General features: G+C 43.2%; 1 protein-coding gene across 5 annotated transcripts in view; it reads left to right on the top strand.

Moving 5' to 3' along the window:
• The window catches only part of LOC139047613 (uncharacterized), a 213,060-nt gene that overhangs the window by 148,266 nt on the left and 46,750 nt on the right, over nucleotides 1-18,044 (top strand). For all 5 annotated transcript variants that reach the window (XM_070521470.1, XM_070521472.1, XM_070521475.1 and 2 more), the window contains 2 exons: nucleotides 1,290-1,370; nucleotides 6,242-6,355. In XM_070521470.1, coding sequence (XP_070377571.1) covers nucleotides 1,290-1,370; nucleotides 6,242-6,355 — 195 coding nt within the window. The remainder of the gene's footprint in view (nucleotides 1-1,289; nucleotides 1,371-6,241; nucleotides 6,356-18,044) is intronic.

Raw genomic sequence — 18,044 nt, 5'->3', positions numbered from 1 at the left:
AGAGCCACTAGCCGATGATATAATATGGATGAGTTGTTCGTCTGTGCTGGGAGAGGCGTCGACGGCTGTGTCATCGCACTCAGCAAACTGAAAACAGGGTCCTTCAACACTTAAAAGTATAAAAGGACACTGCTCAAACCTACCCCCTTGGATGTTATTAGCTGTTCTGCTGTGTTGCATTTTTCTGTGTGTGCTCGTAATGCCGCATATTTGTAGCTTGGCCATATTACTGGCTAGATCCGACTTGAGGCCTAATGTAAAATTACTTGAAGAGCCGTCCTACGTACTATGTGACTGCATTGCTGCAAGTTCTTTGTGCCTTTTTGTGGCTTACTTTACCACTTGGTTGATGGGTGGTATTTTTTGTTCTTACTGTGCAGGTTAACTCAATGAGACTGTGTGATAGGTGTAATTAATTCGTAAGTGGCACGTAAATTGATTACGTTCCGGGAAAATATTTGCAGTGATGTGAGCTGGTACTCCGGAACGATTGATGTGCATTAGTAGTGTCTGGCTGATAACCATTCACAATCATCATTGTTGACTGCTATGAAATGTGCTCCAAAATGCTCTTGGCCATTCCCACTACTGTCTATGTTACCAATATTCGTAATATAATGAGTGCATATATGTTTCTTGACTAACATCATTTTGTGACCAGCCATCATTGCTTAGTTGCTTTGGCATTATACTGCTAAGCATGAGGTTGCGAGATAAAATCCTGGCCGTGGTGGCCGCAATTCGATGGTGCGAAATGTAAAAACGCTTGTGTACTGTCCATTGGGTACACATTGAAGAACTCAGGTGGTCGAAATTAATCTGCTGTCCTCCACTATGGTGTGCCTCATAATCAGATAGAGGTTGTGGCATGTAAAACCCAGAAATACTTCATTCATTCATTTTATGATTTTTTCTTTCTTTTTCTACATTCAGTATCTTAGCTACACTCTTAGGCAAAGTTGCACCCTTTGGGGTGTATCTCTGCCACACAACGATAATCGTCATCTGCCTTGCTTGCGTTTCCTTTCTTGAAAGCGCCGCGCCTGCTACTTTCCTGTCGGTAATGCTATGTCATGCTGATAATGCGCATGCCATTCGTTACTGGAAAGTACCGGGCTAGCTGCGTTAAAAAAAGGAAATGCGGACACGACAGATGACGATTATTGTTGTGTGGCAAAAAGGTGTAATTTTGCTTAAGAGTGCACATTACATTTGTAAACTTAGTTGCGTCATTTTCCTTGGCAACTACTATAAATGTTTTCCTCTCTCTCCTTTCTTTTCAATTTCAGGAAGGCTGGACTCTTGACGCAAAATCTGCATTTATCCAGCTCGTCAGTGATGACAAAACCGTGGTGTGCAATGTGTTGAAGGTTAGATATACCTGAAATGTTTATTGTGAGTTTTCATGCTTGTGTACGATAGTGTGTGCACTTTGAACACTCCTGAATGTTTTATGTTCGGTTAGGTTAGGCATAGACACTACTACTTTTTGAATTTGTTGGGAGCAAATAACAGGTCACTTTTGCTTTGTTGAACATTCTGAATAGCAATCAATGGCCTACATATTAAAGGGACACTAAAGGGAAATTTTAAGTCAAGCTAAAGTGATAAATTAGTTCTTTAGAACATCTAAGGCACCAATATTATCGCAATCAAAGCTTTAGTAATTTAAAAATTGAGGTAAATGCAGGACACGATTAGAGACTCCGCTGGGACATTTAAGTAATAGCCTGATGATGAAGGCACTCCTCATTTCTGTCACTAGTACTCCACCACTTGTTATAAAAACACAACTATATTGCATTATAAGAGGAAAGAAAATGCTACTTCTCCAGTTCTATTTGATTTTTAGAAAAAAAACTCATTGATGTTGCCCTTGGCAACAACACGGGCAGTCAAGAGGTTTCATTTTCTCCTCTCTGTGCCGCCCGCTCTTTCACGTTTAAGTAGTTTCGTTCTCGCATTGTGCTGCAATGGTTTTGCTGGCTCTCAAAACTTGCATATACTGCGAGTAGCAGAGAATGCCACGTCCACGTAATGTCACGAAATTAAGCAGTCCATGCCACGCCGAATCCAACGCTCTGTCTTGGCTTGGTTTCTCCATGGCCGCGCGTTTGCCTTTTGTGCAGCAAACCTTAGCACCGTCTGTCGGGTGCTGTTTTACTCACAGATGGAAATAAAGGGTGGCGATGGTGTAAACAACGCCGCCACTCCCTGCTCAGGGGCGGGCAATTTGAATTGTGCTAAAGGTATGCATACCCTTCTAATGTGATTTTCTCATAAACGTCGTCTTTTCTTGACACCAAATAAGTGTTGCGAGGTCTTTGGTATAGTATTTTAGCAGTCCATGTCAGCTTAGTATTTGCCTTTAGTGTCCCTTTAACCCTTTGAATGTCCTTTCTTCTTTTTTTAGAAGTGCATCGCCACAGTCACATTTTTAAAAATAGATTTGTTTTCAGAGCAACTTCTTTTAAGAAAAAATTTTAGGCAACATTAAAGCAACAAAAGCAACTAGAATTAATATTTTTAGATCTAATAAAATTCTCACTTCTATTTATATTTTGAGTAAGTGTGACACAACTAGGGCGCGTACTTTGTAACGTTGCATTTAATTTTCAATTCTCATCATGTGTCATGCTGAGGAGCCGGCCCAGCAAAGACAGTAGTGCTGCAGCATTCAAGCCTTCAAGAAGCATTCAAGAATGAAATAGAGAATATGGCCCTAGGGTTGTGTGGCCAATAGTAAAAGTAAGGCATACCATGTGAGCGCCTGCATGCAAACGCGGATGTCTGCACCTGTAAGAAAAGCAAAGCGAATGAGAAACTTGCAGCAATTGTTTGATCGCTAGACGAGATTCGATCAGTCCTCGTGCATCTTGCAAAAAATAGGTGCATGTGCAGGAATATTGTAGTGAGAATTCCACGCAAATGCTTTCTGAGATAAACAATGTGATAGTCAGTTTTCACTATGCCTCTAACTCGAAATTGCATGACAGTGCCAATTATAAAGTGTGTAAGCATGGGTGTGGACATGCGGCATTAGCCCTTTCAGGCGGCAATTCATTCTCTTGATTGAAAGCTTACTTTTGCTGCATTTCTTGCATCTTCAAAATTATAAAAAGGGTGCACTTCTAGAGTAGGTTAATATTTTTTCAATCTTTGGTGAGCTTTCCAAGCTTAGAGAGTGTGTACTCCATGTGAAAGCTCGCTACAGTCGAACCACTTATAACAATATTCAAGGGCCATAAAAACCCTAGTGTTATAATCGGTTTGCATGAAAAAGGCAGAGGGGACAAACACTCGGACATTTGAATTAGTCAATGAAGTACGGTCGAACCCACTTATAACGCTCTTAGTTATAACAATACTAGGGTATAACAATGAGCAGCCGCAACATTGTGAACTGTTGTGTGTGTTCTATGGTAACATAGACCACTTACTACAATGTTCCCATGCCACATTAGAGAGTTTTAGAATAGGGCCCCCAATATTTTGGGGCCCCAAAGAGCTTTGCGGGTGTTATCGTTGGGGCACGCAGGAGTGAAGAGTTTTGGAATAGGGTTTTACGTTTGCGGATAGTGTCTTACGCTGACAGCGCCACTACGGCGTCAAAGAAAAGCTATTAGAAATAATTAAATAAAATATACCATTTTATGATATGAATAGTAAATTTGACTTGCGTGTATTCGTGTTTAATTACAATTTAGAGGTTATTCTTCAAGCAGCAAACAATTAGTTGTACTTACTTTTGAGCAACAAAACCAACTTTACGTGCCTTTACCAGCCAAGCTTAGCTGTGTTAGGCCTACGAGCCATAAAATCCACACTCAAATTCGGAATCAGCGGCGTCTAATGAATCAATCTTCATAAAACACGTTAGTTGAGAGAAAGCAATAACTGCAGTCACTTCTCCTAGCTTGCGAACTTCACGCGTTACCGCGAATCGATCCCTGTTTGGTGCTAAATTAGAGCCGTCGCTTCGATGGGTGCCGCCATGTTTGTTGACGCAAAGCTTTTGGGAACGCTATTTGAGCTCCCGCTAAATCGGTGAAATAGCGTTCCCAACGCAAAACCCAAACGCAGTTTGCGTCTCGCGCATGCGCAATGGCTTCGACGCTAATTCTTTGGTGCCCCAAAACGTTTGGGGCCCCTATTCTAAAACTCTCTATTAATGGCCAAGGCAAATCTGGCTAGTGGGTGTCTGCACTGAAAAGAAAAGGAACACGAAATCCAGGAAAAGAAGAAAAAGGAAAATGCCAGCTGTTTTGCCACACCCTCCTTTGTGCCTGCCTCGCACCCTGCATAGCATGCCTTCCTCGCCTGTCCCCCTTTCACCCCTTCTTTGTCGGCAAGAGGGTGGAAGAGAGATGGGAGAGCGGCGTGCGAGTCCTGCGAGGCCTGTGATACAATGAAGGTGTGCCATGCAAAGTGCATGGCACACCTTGCACGTGCCATGCACTTTGCACTTTGCAAGTGCCATGCACAAAGGTGGGTTTGGCAAAGTGGCTCACTTTTTTTTTTTTTTTGGAAGCAATGCTATGAAGTGTTGTGCAGTATGCCTTTGTGCCGCCTTTGGGACTCAAAGGTGTCAATGGGCCAATTAGCTGCCGAGGTGCTGGTGTGATGAAGATGGGTGTGAAAAAGCAGCTCGCATTTTTGTCTCTTTCTTGCTTTTTTTCTAACAAGGTATTTCTTTGGCTGTAACCGGTAATGCTGCACGAGTGCAATGTAGTAAGCTGTTTAATTTACCCTAAAACGCATGCAAAAGTTAAGGTGCATTGGCTGCTCATTGTTATATCTGATGTAGTGTTAAATCTCTTATTGTTATAAGCGGGTTCGACTGCACTGGAATGCCAGATATGAGAACAACTATTTCATGTCTAGCTGACTTAAAAAGCACCTGTCCAGGCACTTGAAAAATTATGCCTGGTGCGAGACATTGTGAAAAACAATGAAAGGAGGTCACCCGCTGCATACAACAGCATACTGACACCAAGCAAAAACACCCAACCTAGTCTCTGTCGTTCGCGGCTCACGTCTTTCATGTCCTGCTCCGCATCTGCTCTTCATCTTTTGCTGGGCTTGTTTGCTAGGTTACACTGCTGACACCACTGCTGCTTCCTGCAAGAATGAGCGCCTAAGAGCTGCACTCTAAAAGTTAATCTGTGGAGTGTCATAGCACACTCCACATTAGTCCACTAACATTGGCCGTGAAATTGAGCTCTTGACAGCTAACAGGTATGACCGTTTGATAGCATAGAATGTCACATTCAAGTGTATCTGCATACCAACAGTAGCCATTTTAACACTTATGTAATCATGAGGTTACTTATAGGCCATAAGCCAAGGTAAATCCACCTGTAGATTCCTTGCTTTGCTGCACATTGTATAGAAAAACTTAGCTAATAGCAAGTTGATCACATTGCATTGATAGGAAGCCTTGTGGAAAGCGACAGTGATAGTAATATTGCAGATTTTGTTGTACTCCTGTCAAAATGGTAATTCTTTCTACACATTTGTACTCAGCGTGTAGAGATGCCATGTCTAGAAAATGGCTGGCGTGATTTATGCTGTGTTATCTGCACATTAAAACTTCTTTCTGGGTGAGTTGGTGCATACTTGACATAAAAACTGTTTACAGCGCAAACACATGCAACCACAAAGTCCTGTCCCTTATATACTTTGTGGTTGCATGTGTTTGCGCTGTAAACAGATTTTATCTGCACATGCTTCCTGGTTTGTTCCAATCCTGGTTTTGTTGAGTGTTATCACTTCTCCGTTTTGTGCTTCCTGTTCTCTCATCACTTCAGGTTATTTAAAAAGCAGTGAAATTATGTTTTGAATTTCAAATTGCGGCTAGGCTATTTTCACAACCAGCGCAATGGGATATTCAATTTGGTATATTAAATTCATTGTGCAAAAGTTTTAACCAACAGACATAATTATGGCCCTCATTTACATTTCCTGCATAAACGCTTGAGAGAAATGCTTCACATATAGCACATATGCTACTCTCACTTACCATCATCCAGTTAATCTACAGCACAGCATTCCTGTAAGAGGCTGTCAGAATAGTGCCAACTTTTTTTTTTTTTTCAAGATCTTCATTTATACTTACCGTAGCTAGTGAGGTAGGTTGACATACAGTGCTATATAAGGTAGTGCCAATTTATCTAGACCATTGAAGATGCATTTCTTGCTGATTAAGCCGATAGTAAATTTCCATTTTGGTAAAATGCAGCGTCGGGGGCCTCTGCACTCTGTCAGTCTCTGCATTACAAGCTGTCATCCTGAAGCTTACGTTTCTGATCTGTTGGTCGAAAAAGGTCTTGCTCTGCCAACCTTGCGTTACAAGGTAAGTGCACCTACTGTAACAAAGCGAGGCATAATTGTTAGAAAACCGTCAGTGTACACGAAGGCACAGTTCCTTCATCACAGATGCTAAATTTGCTTGTATTTGTGTACTAATCTATTGGCCTGTGGCTTTGAAGATTGCAACATTTTGGATTGCTAAAATTTGCACTCAACTTGTTATATTCAGCTGCAGATAGACTCTTGGTCTTCCTGTGAGTTGAGTGAGCAACCAGTAGCACTAGTCCAAGCAGCTCACCTGTGATGTTTAGTCAGCAGACATAGTGGCAGTGGCATACTTGGAGGTTCAGAATCATAGCTGTAGCAGGCCTTCTGGATGCAAGTTGTTCATTAAAGGGGTACTGACACAAAAATTCTTACTTGAAGTAGCTGACTGTTTGCATTGCTGAGAGCTCATGGGTATGATCTGTAAAGTGTCAATACCAAATGTTGCTTCGAATGCACCTTAATTTAATTTTGAAGTTTGTGGAAGTTGAAGTTTGTGGAAGAGGTGAATCACAAATGTGGCACCTATCAATATACTTGTCAGTATAGGCCCTCGTCATGAACAATCTTACGTCGAGTTTTGGCGATTGATTTCGGTGACGTGCAACATCATTGACTTGTCTCGGCATTTGGAAGACGTTTCAGCACTGTTGTTTCAGCATTGGATGGATGAAAACAATTTTATTTTAAATCCAGCAAAGTTTAACGACCCGGGCTCAGGTCTCCCACGAGGGGACTTCGAGGCATTGCCTCATCGCTGCCTCTCGGGCCTGCTGGACAGCCCACTCTTGCGTCTTAAGGTTGGAGCTGCACAGCGCGGCGGTCCACTTCGACACAAGAGCCTCCAGAGCTACTGCCATTGTAGCTGGTTGTCTTCACTGACCGCACACAAAGTGTACTCACAAACTAACGAAGTGTGCAGACTGCAGTGAACTGATAATATATTGCTCTCCAATGCCATATTTTTGCACAAATTGTGCAGAACAGTCCCATATATGTGAAAAGTGCAAACTGTCATTCAACAGGAAACAGGTAATGTCAAAAAGTCTGATTTATGGCACTTCCTTGAAGATTTTTGTTCGTATTCAGTTTGAGTTCTGTTCTCTCTGTTGGAATTTCTGTTGCACAACTGAACCAATGCATCATTTACAGCTAATTTTGCTCTAGTTATAAAGAAGCCTGTATTATTGTACATTGATATTAAAGAAGGAACGTAGTTTGCACTGCACTGCGCCGCTTCTGTGCACACACATCCGCTTTTTCTTTTTTTCTATTTCACTTCTCTGTGAAATACCAAAAACAGTTAAGTTCAGTTGAACAAGCTTTGTCACTGTGAATGACAATGCATTATCAGTATTGCCATGTTGCTTCACACGCAGTTATTTTTGTCACAATAAAAAAAATCGTAGCATTTTAACGCAAATTTGCCTTTGCTTTACCATTTCATCAAATGTATGTTAGTAATGCAGAAAAGTTCAAGTTATTTTAAGGATAAAAATGTTTTTTTTTTTTGTTAAGCAAAATATTACCACAGCCATCAAGCAAGAACTATAACAACCACCGAAAGCTGAGTCTTATAATGACCTGCATTTTTCGACTGCTTTGTAACATATGGTCCTCATGAAATAGCCCAATTTTATTTTCCTCTTGTAGCAGAGAATCAAAGTACCAAAAGTGCCACAATTCACTTGTGACGTAAATTGGTTACCTTTATAAAAACACCTCAGGCACAGCTAAGGCCGGTGATGTAACTACTAAGCGACAGTCATGAAATTATGTGCTTAACCCTTTGTTGCAGGAAGAAAAATTACTCATGCAGACTGTGGTTGCTTTCAATTTTCTTCCAAAAAAGCCAAGTAAAATTTTTTTCGTGCCTTCCAATGTTTATTTTGCAAGATACAGAATGTCCACTGCAGTGGAAAACGTGCGCATCAGCTCCAGTGAGAGTGTAGGTGCCGATAGTTTTCTTTTGCTCCAGCAGGTGAAGTTCCTGTCGCCACATTAGAGGGGCCCTAAACAACTTTTTATCAAAGTGGAGAAAGGCGTTTGAAATGAAAATAAGCTATTTCATAAATACTTTGCTGCAAAAAATATTTCGGTGTATTCCGCAGAGGTGAAGTTATTGGCAGTCACATAGCCTCCGCTGTGCACCCGTTCCTTCTTCAATGCCTTGCACTGCAAAAGCTACGGCGGGGTGGGACATGCCCACAAAGCTCCGCCTTGTAAGTCTCACCGTGGCACTCAGTATAAATTCCATTTTGGATGTTAACATAGACTCCACAAGTTCCGATTTAGGTGCCTACGACACGCTAAATGCAAGCCAAAAGCAGTTGTCCTGAGTGAGCCACAGTGCGTTTGGTGAGTGAACCCGTGGTGACATCCTGCAGCGTCCATGGTATGTACACTGCGTAGCCGACTGCAGCTACCAATAGCAGCCGCATGTGGCAGTTCGCTTTATTACAAAATAAAGCATCCAGAAGAGAGTGAAGAGCAGACTTCTGTTTGAAAAGAGAGCATTTGAGAGAAAGGTGACTTTGCGCTCTGCTTGCGAGCTCCACGCACTGCGTACGACAGCAAAACTTGGCTGAGATATTCACAGCGGCATATGCTACCTGCAGTCTGTTATTTCACCAAGCCTGAGGCATGGTTCGGGGCCCCTTTGAGAAATGGTAGCTTGAATACAAAAGTATGGATTCAGTGAAAGTTACTTTGCGTAATGGAATACGAAAAGACACAGTCACTTTTGTCGGTAATATGCAAGTATACCTTGCTGTTGCGTAGCAAGGAACTGATTTCTGGGTGAGGGGGGGGCCTGCACTTGGCCGGGGAGGTGCTGGATGCGCAAGCAAGTGTTGTCATGTGTTGCTATGCCATATACCCTGATACAGACATTCTAGGGATGGAAGGAAGAGGGGCTTACATCCCCAGTGCCCCCCCTCTCACCCCCCTTGGCTATGCCCCTGATGTTTTGCATTTTGTGCAATTGTATATGTCACTTTGCACTTGTCAACCGAAATTTTACATATTTGTGCGGTACGTTATCTCTGATGGGACAAATAATTGACATGGTCGAAATGCAGATGGTGGCAGCTAAACTTGCTTTGACGGGGGGTCTTCATTCTGCTGCGGCATGAGCTGCTGGTAACTCATTAAATTGTTTCTTCCTACTAGCTCACTGGATAATACAATGAACAAAGTATTATTAAAGGAGATATGAGGCAAAATATAAGAACCAATCGAATTGTAAGTGAGAAGACCTAGGACTACACTGCATAGAGAAAGCTCCCACGCATCTGTTGTAACTGTCAAGCATGGTGTCCACTGAAGTGGAGATTTAAAAAAAATTGCTGGCTCTTCCGTAATCGAGAGTAGATGCAGGCATGAAATGGCAACTGGCAAAGCAGATTGGTTAAAGATGATACTAGACACAACTTAAAGTGGGTGTAATGCCTGTTCGCAATGGCACACCGGACTTCACCGCACTGCACAGCGCCCACCGCCATACTGTGCACTAGTCCATATGGATGTTGCCCAGCTAGAAGAAAACCGGCTGGCCAGGGAGATGGAATGCATGCACTGGCCATCTAGAAGAACAGTGAATTGAATTCTGGGGTTTCGTGTGCCAAAAACACAATCTGATTATAAGGCACGCCATAGTGGGGAACTCCGAATTAATTTTGACCACCAGGGGATCTTCAGTGTGCCCCCAGTGCATGGGGCACGGGCGTCTGCATTTTGCCTCCATCGAAATGCGGCCGCTGCGGCCGGGATTTGATTTAGTGAATTTTTGCTTAGCAGCACAACACCACAACCCCCAAGCCACCTTGGCCGGTGGTGTGAAATGGTGGGCGGGAGGTGCAGTGCAGCGTGGTGCCATCTCTCAAGGGGATGCAAAACTCTCACCGTGGAACTCTCACACCGCTGGCATTCAGCGCTCAGCACCAAAAGATGACAATGAAGTGTATGGTGCCCTGTACCTGCCTTTTGAATGTCGCTATTGGAAATGACAAATAAAATTTCAGCATACTAGAAGTTACAGCTTCGGTGATATTGTGAACAAACATTAGGAAGAACTCTGAAGCAATATTTTTTGTAACTTGTTTGGGCAGTAACTAGCATATGTGGTGCGGTCCTGTAGAAAGGGTTGGATGCCAGAGACCGCATTTCTGTAACTTTGACTGGTTGCGCATATGATCGCGTTTTGTTTTCATAACTTGCCCGAACATTCTCTCTTGAGTGCCCGGATAACGGCTTTGGCTTTTGGCTCAAGGTCACTCGAAGGTCACCGACAACGGGAGCTGAAAGCATTTCATGCTTAAAAACATGTTCTACAGAAAGAACTTGGCTTCACTCAGCCACAGTATTTAGGGGCTTTGCCTCCCAATGGTTCTTTATCCTGTGTAGGCAGTTATATGTATAAGTGTGGTGACGTGCGATTTATCCACTGGAACATCAATTCACTATCTTTGAAGCTGAGTTGTGGAGAAACGCTGGTTGGTAGCACCCTCTAAGGGAGCTATAGCAAACTTCTGTTATCCACTGCAGTTTACACTATGCCCAAGAACTTCTCGAAAGCACTAAACTTACTAAAAAAATCTCCAAAATTTGTCCACTTTGGTGGACAGCGTGCAACAAATGGTTAAGATCAAGTGTATCGCATGATAAGATATGAGCACTTAAGAATAATTTTTCTACTGCTAAATGATCTTCACGGCATCTTATGTTTGGTTGTCTCAAGAGACTGTGGAATGACTAACACATCGCAACAACGATTCGTTAAGGCGCTGCCCTCATGTCTCGCTGTGACTACGTCAGTACAAAACGATACAAAATGCTTTTTGTAATGTGCCTAAAATTTAAAGCAGCAACAAAGTCGAAATGATTGTGGTGAACGAAGGCCGCAATTATTGCTCTTTGAGATGGATGATGAACTTTTTCTATGTGCTGGCACGTTTTTTTCAATAACGATTAAACATTGTCATTCCAGAGCTAACAGTAACAGCTGGGAAGAAGGACTTCATGAGTGCCGTATGCTGGCGCGGCACACACAAATTTTAAAGAGGGGGAGTGTTGGGACATCCCTTTGAATCTTCACATCTGGGGAATCGCTGCAGTCGCCAAGTATTGTGTCATTCCAGCCTGCGCTCTGCTCCATTTAAGTGCGAGAATGTGCGAACATATTAGCGCTCCCGTGTATGTGCACGATCATTCCTTGCTGTGGGGACGGTAGAACAAACGAATCTTGGCCTAGGGGGCCTTGATGACCTCCTCGTGTGCATGGAGGCACCCTACCTTGGCCCAGTCACCCACATCATCGGGAGACGTCTTAGTCCTATTGCCTGACAGCTATTAATGCCAATTCAGGTAATTTAGCATGTTGATTTTATTTGTGTGTGGTTGTTCAATCACTTATGGCGACGTGATTGCACGTGGTAAAATGTAAATGCGAAAGTTCTAATGGTCTGCGCGTTTACTTCCAAGAACACTGTAGCAGTGCACATATGTCATATTTTTTAGTCATCTTAAGCACCTATGTTTCAAGATACAAGGGCGAATCAGAAAGTATGTGCCCCTATTGCGATAGCAATTATACGGGCACTCCAAATGCATTTTCGCATACGGCGTCACCGTGAAGTTCTGTACAAAGTTCAAAGGCGATAACACCGTCAGCACGTGTTGTATGCTGTATGAGAGTGAAAGCCCGCGAGGGAAGCCGAAGATCGGGAGTCAATCTGGTGTGCGCGCGAACAAAAGAAAGCGGACAGCAGATGCGCTGTGTTCCGTCATGCAATAGGTCGTGGGGGGATGGAAGGGGGGGGGTGGCAGCACTGTGCTCCAGCAGCTACTGCGCATTTCGCAACGAGGCGCAAGGGGAACTGACGATCACGGCTCGCTCTCGAGTATATATGGAGGAAAGCGAGTAGGCAATGCGGGAGGGAGGGGAGGCGGGGAGGGGGCCGTTTTTGACTCCGCCAACAAGTGCGTACTTACGGCTGCACGACTGCTCCATATCTCTTGAAAAGGATCTGCAGCCGGCTCATACCTTTGTGCGCGCAATGTTCTCGCCACTCTTGTGTTGAAGCGATAGACCGACCGAAGGTCACTTTGCTCGCTGTTGCTGCGTCTCGCTGCTGCATCTTCAACAATTGACAGCAGCTGCATGCCGCGGAGCTACCGGCAGATAGGGCCAGGCTGGTCCGAGAAAGGTCCACCGCTTGGAATGGATAAGTCGACTCTGCATTTATTGCCATAATTTAGCTAAAAAAAGAAAAAAAGTTGGCTGATAATTACGCTTCTTGGTGATGCGATCATTGAGCGCAGCTGCTGCCTTATCTCAACAACAGGCAGCATACAGAACATGCAGTGCCGAACGGAGGAGGTTCTGCACGCTGCTATCGAGCTGGCACTCCAGTGATGCGCCATCTTAGTGGATCACCGCCGCAGAGAGGGGGCGGGGTAGGAGATCAGCAATTATTATTTAATGTTTCTTCTGAGGTGGGATGAGGGATCGGGTAGAGAACAGGGGTATTGATTAGAGGTCACACACTCATTCACTCACAGACTGGCCTCAATGTGGCCGCACAAGGTTGGGGTGGGAAGTAGAAGTAAGGGGAGAAAACACTATGACTGTCTTCGAGTCACCGCAACGGCACTGCGCTAAGTAAGGGGACGTATAGGACAAGAGTGGAGGCAGGAAAAGGACAGCCAGGTGCAAGCACAGCCAGAGGCGACAAATGCCACTGAGGAATGCACCCCACAAACGGGGAAGCAAGAGATACAGCTGAAAGCCATACAGCCACGTGACGCGGAGCGGCTGGTTTTGTCTACAGCTTGTGAACAGCCTGTTAGTCAATATGTATGAAAAAAAAAAACAAGCTCTTCAGCGCATAAGCGATTTCGCTTTTTTTTTTCTTCTAAGTGATGAAGGTAAAAGAACAAGGTTATTTTATTTGTGCGCTCTTTGTTATACTAAGGCCATCTTATTTTACTGCCACAGGTATTGGTGCAATGCACCCGGAGAAATCCATCAGGCACGCTTTTCATGATTGGGGTCATGATGTGATGAGCCTAGCATGCCATTTCGCGCATCCCTTGATACTATAATGAATATGGTTAATTGACTTCAGAAAATGACTGACACCTGCCATAAATCTCGCAAAAATTTAGAGAGGGATTGTTCAATCATGCATATATACTTGTTTGGCAAGATACAACCCAAAGGGTGTACATTTGTTTAAGAGTGTAAGAGTGGACGAGACCCTGTACAAAAAATTACACCCTTTGGGTTGTATCTTGCCACGCAACAATAATCGTCATCTGTCTTATCCACATTTCCTTTCTTTAATGCTGCGAGCCCGGTACTTCCAAGTCACGAATGGCATACGCGTTATCAGCATGACAGAGCATTTGCGACAGGAAAATGGCGAGCTCAGCATTTTCAAGAAAGGAAACTCAAGCAAGACAGATTATGATGAGACAGATGCGACGACACAGGCTCCTGCGTTTCTGCATATGTCCGCGCGAATCAGTAGCCGAGATCGCTTCGTAGAAGGTGACACAGATAGAAAGCCCCCATCGCCGCAAAGGTGGTGCAACACTGGCAGGTCACAAATTATACTTGCATTGTAAGCGTGACATAGCATTATTGACAGGAAAGTAGTGAGCGCAGATATGTCAAGAAAGGGGTGTTTATTTGCCACATAATAAGTCTTACCCGCATTTCCTTTCTTTAACGCTGCGAGCCCGGTACTTCCAAGTCACGAACAGCATGCACGTTATCAGCATGACAGAGCATTCGCGACAGGAAGGTAGCGAGCTCAGCGTTTTCAAGAAAGGAAACTCAAGCAAGACAGATTATGATTATTCTTGGGTGGCAAATATACACCCCAAAGGGTGCAACTGTTTTTATGCAGGCAAGCATTTGTGCTTTATTCTATGCATATTACAAGCTAAAAAACTTCAAGCAAAAAAGGTTTTATGCTTACCACTGCTCTGTTCTTGCTCAAATTTTGCAGAAATATCAAATTTTTTGGTCTAGATCATTCAACGTAACACTTTGCATTGTTACTTGCCTGGTTTTGTTGAGACAAAATTTTCAATATGCCTTGGTTGGCGCCCTTCGCAGTATGTGATGTTTAAAACATGGCGGCTATGTCACTTCCGTTATCTACAATACAAGAAAGCATGGCCTCTTCGAGATTGGTTTGCATTGATCGTTAGGGGGTACATGCGAGTGATGCAGACGAATGCAGCTTCGCACATTTCTCTTAAATGGGCCCTGAAACTCATTTTGTTACTGATCATAGCATGACTTAACTGTTGATGGATGTCACCTCACAAATCTCCTGCCGCAATCTTTTTTTAGAATCCTTCAATATAAGTGGAGATAGAGGTAATTATCGCATCAATTTGCAGCTTTCTTCTTTTGTCTCTGAAAGTGACTAGTGCTCTGAAAGCTGCGCAGGATAATGGCAAGGGGTCAAGGCCGCACCCATCTTTTTTCTGTTTACAACACCACCCGATTTTCTGGTGTATAATCGCACCCTTGTATAATACGCATATCCCCCCTCCTGCCAACAACAACAACGAAAAAAGCTATTTGTGCGTAAACTTTGATATATAAGATGTGCCTTCGTATAATATGCATATTTTTGTATATACAAAGGTACACACTTTGCATGTTCACGGGTTCGCATGCGCATATTTCCGTCCTGAAATGCCGTACTTCACTGATTCTTATGCGCTCATCTCCTACGCACTACTCATTAGGCAACCTGAGAAAAAGATCTCACACCATCTTGTGTGTGCGAAAATGAAATTGTTTTTCACGTCAAGTGAACATTGTATAGGCTGATTATTATTAGGGCAGCCATGAAGCATCTTACCTTCATTAGAGTAAAGTTAACTTATAAGATGCACATTGTATAATACTCGTCTCCGAAAATTTTAGTTTAAAAAACACGTTGCACAGTGTGTGGCACTTTCTTGATTGGACACAGGCTCTCGGGCGGCCTCGCTTCGCCACGCGCTGGAGCTTTATCACCCATCAGAGCACATGGCTAACACGGTAGTCTGAGCTGCGAGAGCACTTGGGCTGTGGCATCACACTGTGGAGCCCGCCTGTGTGACCTTGGAGGCCACGCATAATTTTAGCTACCACTGAACATAGTTCTAGCCACCCTAGCTATGGGCAGCCGTCATGTGTTGACCGGAAGTGCAAAGATTAGATATCGTTTTGGTCTTTTCAAGATTGCAGACGTGCAGTTTTCTTTTATTTAACACAAAATTGGCAATCATGCTATTGCTGAGAATGTTCTCGTGACCACAAAATACCCGAATACCTGTTGGGCCACTTGCTGAGGCTTGCTTCGTAACTGCTGACGTAATTGCGAAGGGGAGCGCAAGTAATTTTATGGTTTTTGACACGAGATTATAACTTGCCTTCGACATGCATGCAACAATATTTGGCTCACATGTTCACAGGAGCCTCATCTAGAAGTGTTTCAGGGCCCCTTTGATTAAGAACCAGGCAAGTAACTTTGCTAAGTGTTACATTTAACAATTTTGACCATAAAATGAAAAATTTGAGCAAAAGCAGTGCAGCTGCGTTAGCGCAAAATGTTTTTGCTGAGATTAAGCGAAATATGCATGTCCCTGTACGTAACATCCTTGCACTGGCCGTGAGATCGACTGGAGTCGCCACCTGGTGTACACTGACATAACCATATGTAATGTGGATGGCAGCTCGCGCCCTCTGCTAGCCACTTAGCATACCACTGTGGACAAGGTATTCTGGACATTGTCAAATACTGCCATTACCAAATTTGACAGCATGGCGGAATTTGACAGAATAGCACTCCGGGTTTACATGTATGCATACACCATACATATCCTCTGAAGATCGTTCCATGGTATCAGCGCAGTTGTAAATACTGGTATGCATTTCTTGACAGTGTATAGTCTTTACGCTGTAATGATTTTCATTGAATTCACATGCCGTGTTATCGTCGCACCCTATGTTTGCCACAATTAGATTTCGTTGCCGCTTATTGTTTCAAGCACTTCACAAAAAGCATTTGGCGTCGTTTTAAACAAACCAAGTAGTGCTATAAGACGTGAACGCAGTGCTCCTCTAGTGACTCCTTGTTGAGATGTGATATTTAACACAATTCTTGTTACAGTGAAACATGAATGATGTGGCGCATAATCTCTTATATACATATTATATGTCTAAGTATATAGGCTATAAGTCATGAAGGTCACTCAGCAGTAGAAAAAAAAAAATCTGAACCACTCACATACTCCCACGAACCACTCACATACTCACCACACTTGGACTGGTTCCTACCGTGCTCCGACTCTTGCAGTGATGCGGAGATCTCTCGAGGTTAAAGCCAATGAAAGCATGTCCCTTCTGAACACACTATAGCTGCTTGCAGAGGAATCGGAGTAGCCACGTGATGTTTGATCTCAGTCATGCTCCCAGATAAAAGTTGGAGTGCAGCACTATAAATGAACCAAGCAAATGTGTTCTGAATGCTCAGTTTCAACCAGGAGAATGTAAACCACGCCGCAAGAGCACTTCAGACTGGTCGATAGCGACCAGTAGAATGTACCATTAATGTTACACAACGAACCTTAAGAACTTAAGAACTTCTAAGAAAGGCTAGATCTGCTTAGAGCTAGCTCCAACCTCCTCATGCTCCTCACTGCTTCTACGCATACATATACACTTTTTTTTATTCCCATACGAAACGCAACACATTTACTAAATTCAGTCAGGCAAGTTTCGCCAATGTGAAAGACCACTCATTAGCAGGATTTAACTACTGCTTCATGAGCACTTTTTTGCAGTAACTGTAAAAACACAGCACTTAATTACAGAGCTGTGTTTGCATGGTTTTTTGCATGATAGTGATAGTTAATGTGTTTTAGAAAATATTGGCCACTACCGCCCGTCAAGAAAACTCTTCACAAAGGGCGATTTGCAAAGTAAGATAAGAGAAATTATCTTACTTTGCAAATCGCCCTTTGTGAAGAGTTTTCTTGACGGGCGGTAGTGGCCAATATTTTCTAAAACACATTAACTATCACTATCATTCAAAAAACCATGCAAACACAGCTCTGTAATTAAGTGCTGTGTTTTTACAGTTACTGCAAAAAAGTGCTCATGAAGCAGTAGTTAAATCCTGCTAATGAGTGGTCTTTCACATTGGCGAAACTTGCCTGACTGAATTTAGTAAATGTGTTGCGTTTCGTATGGGAATAAAAAAAAGTGTATATGTATGCGTAGAAGCAGTGAGGAGCATGAGGAGGTTGGAGCTAGCTCTAAGCAGATCTAGCCTTTCTTAGAAGTGGTGAAGTATAGTGCACAACTTGAAACTTTAATTTCATTATGGAGAAACACTGGTTTTTTTATAAACTAGTATAAGATTAACAGGAAGTGCTACATTAGTTGGATTGCGTAACATCAATGCCAACAGTATGCTGAATGCAAGCCGAACATGCAGAGAAAACGCCAATTAAAAAACTTGAGTGTTACTGAGTGCCAGTCCCTTGTTGAATGATAGTTTACGCTTCTTATATTGGGATGTTCTGCATGTTTCACGCGAAAATGCGGCATTGGAGACATATGCTAATAGTTCACTACAGTGAAGTCATTTCATTAACAGGCAATCTGCTCTAGC

This window comes from Dermacentor albipictus, chromosome 1 (assembly GCF_038994185.2).
Source record: "Dermacentor albipictus isolate Rhodes 1998 colony chromosome 1, USDA_Dalb.pri_finalv2, whole genome shotgun sequence".
NCBI classification, from domain to species: domain Eukaryota; kingdom Metazoa; phylum Arthropoda; class Arachnida; order Ixodida; family Ixodidae; genus Dermacentor; species Dermacentor albipictus.
The sequence above is the reverse complement of the archived record's forward strand: the minus strand, read 5'-3'. Positions and strand labels throughout refer to the sequence as shown.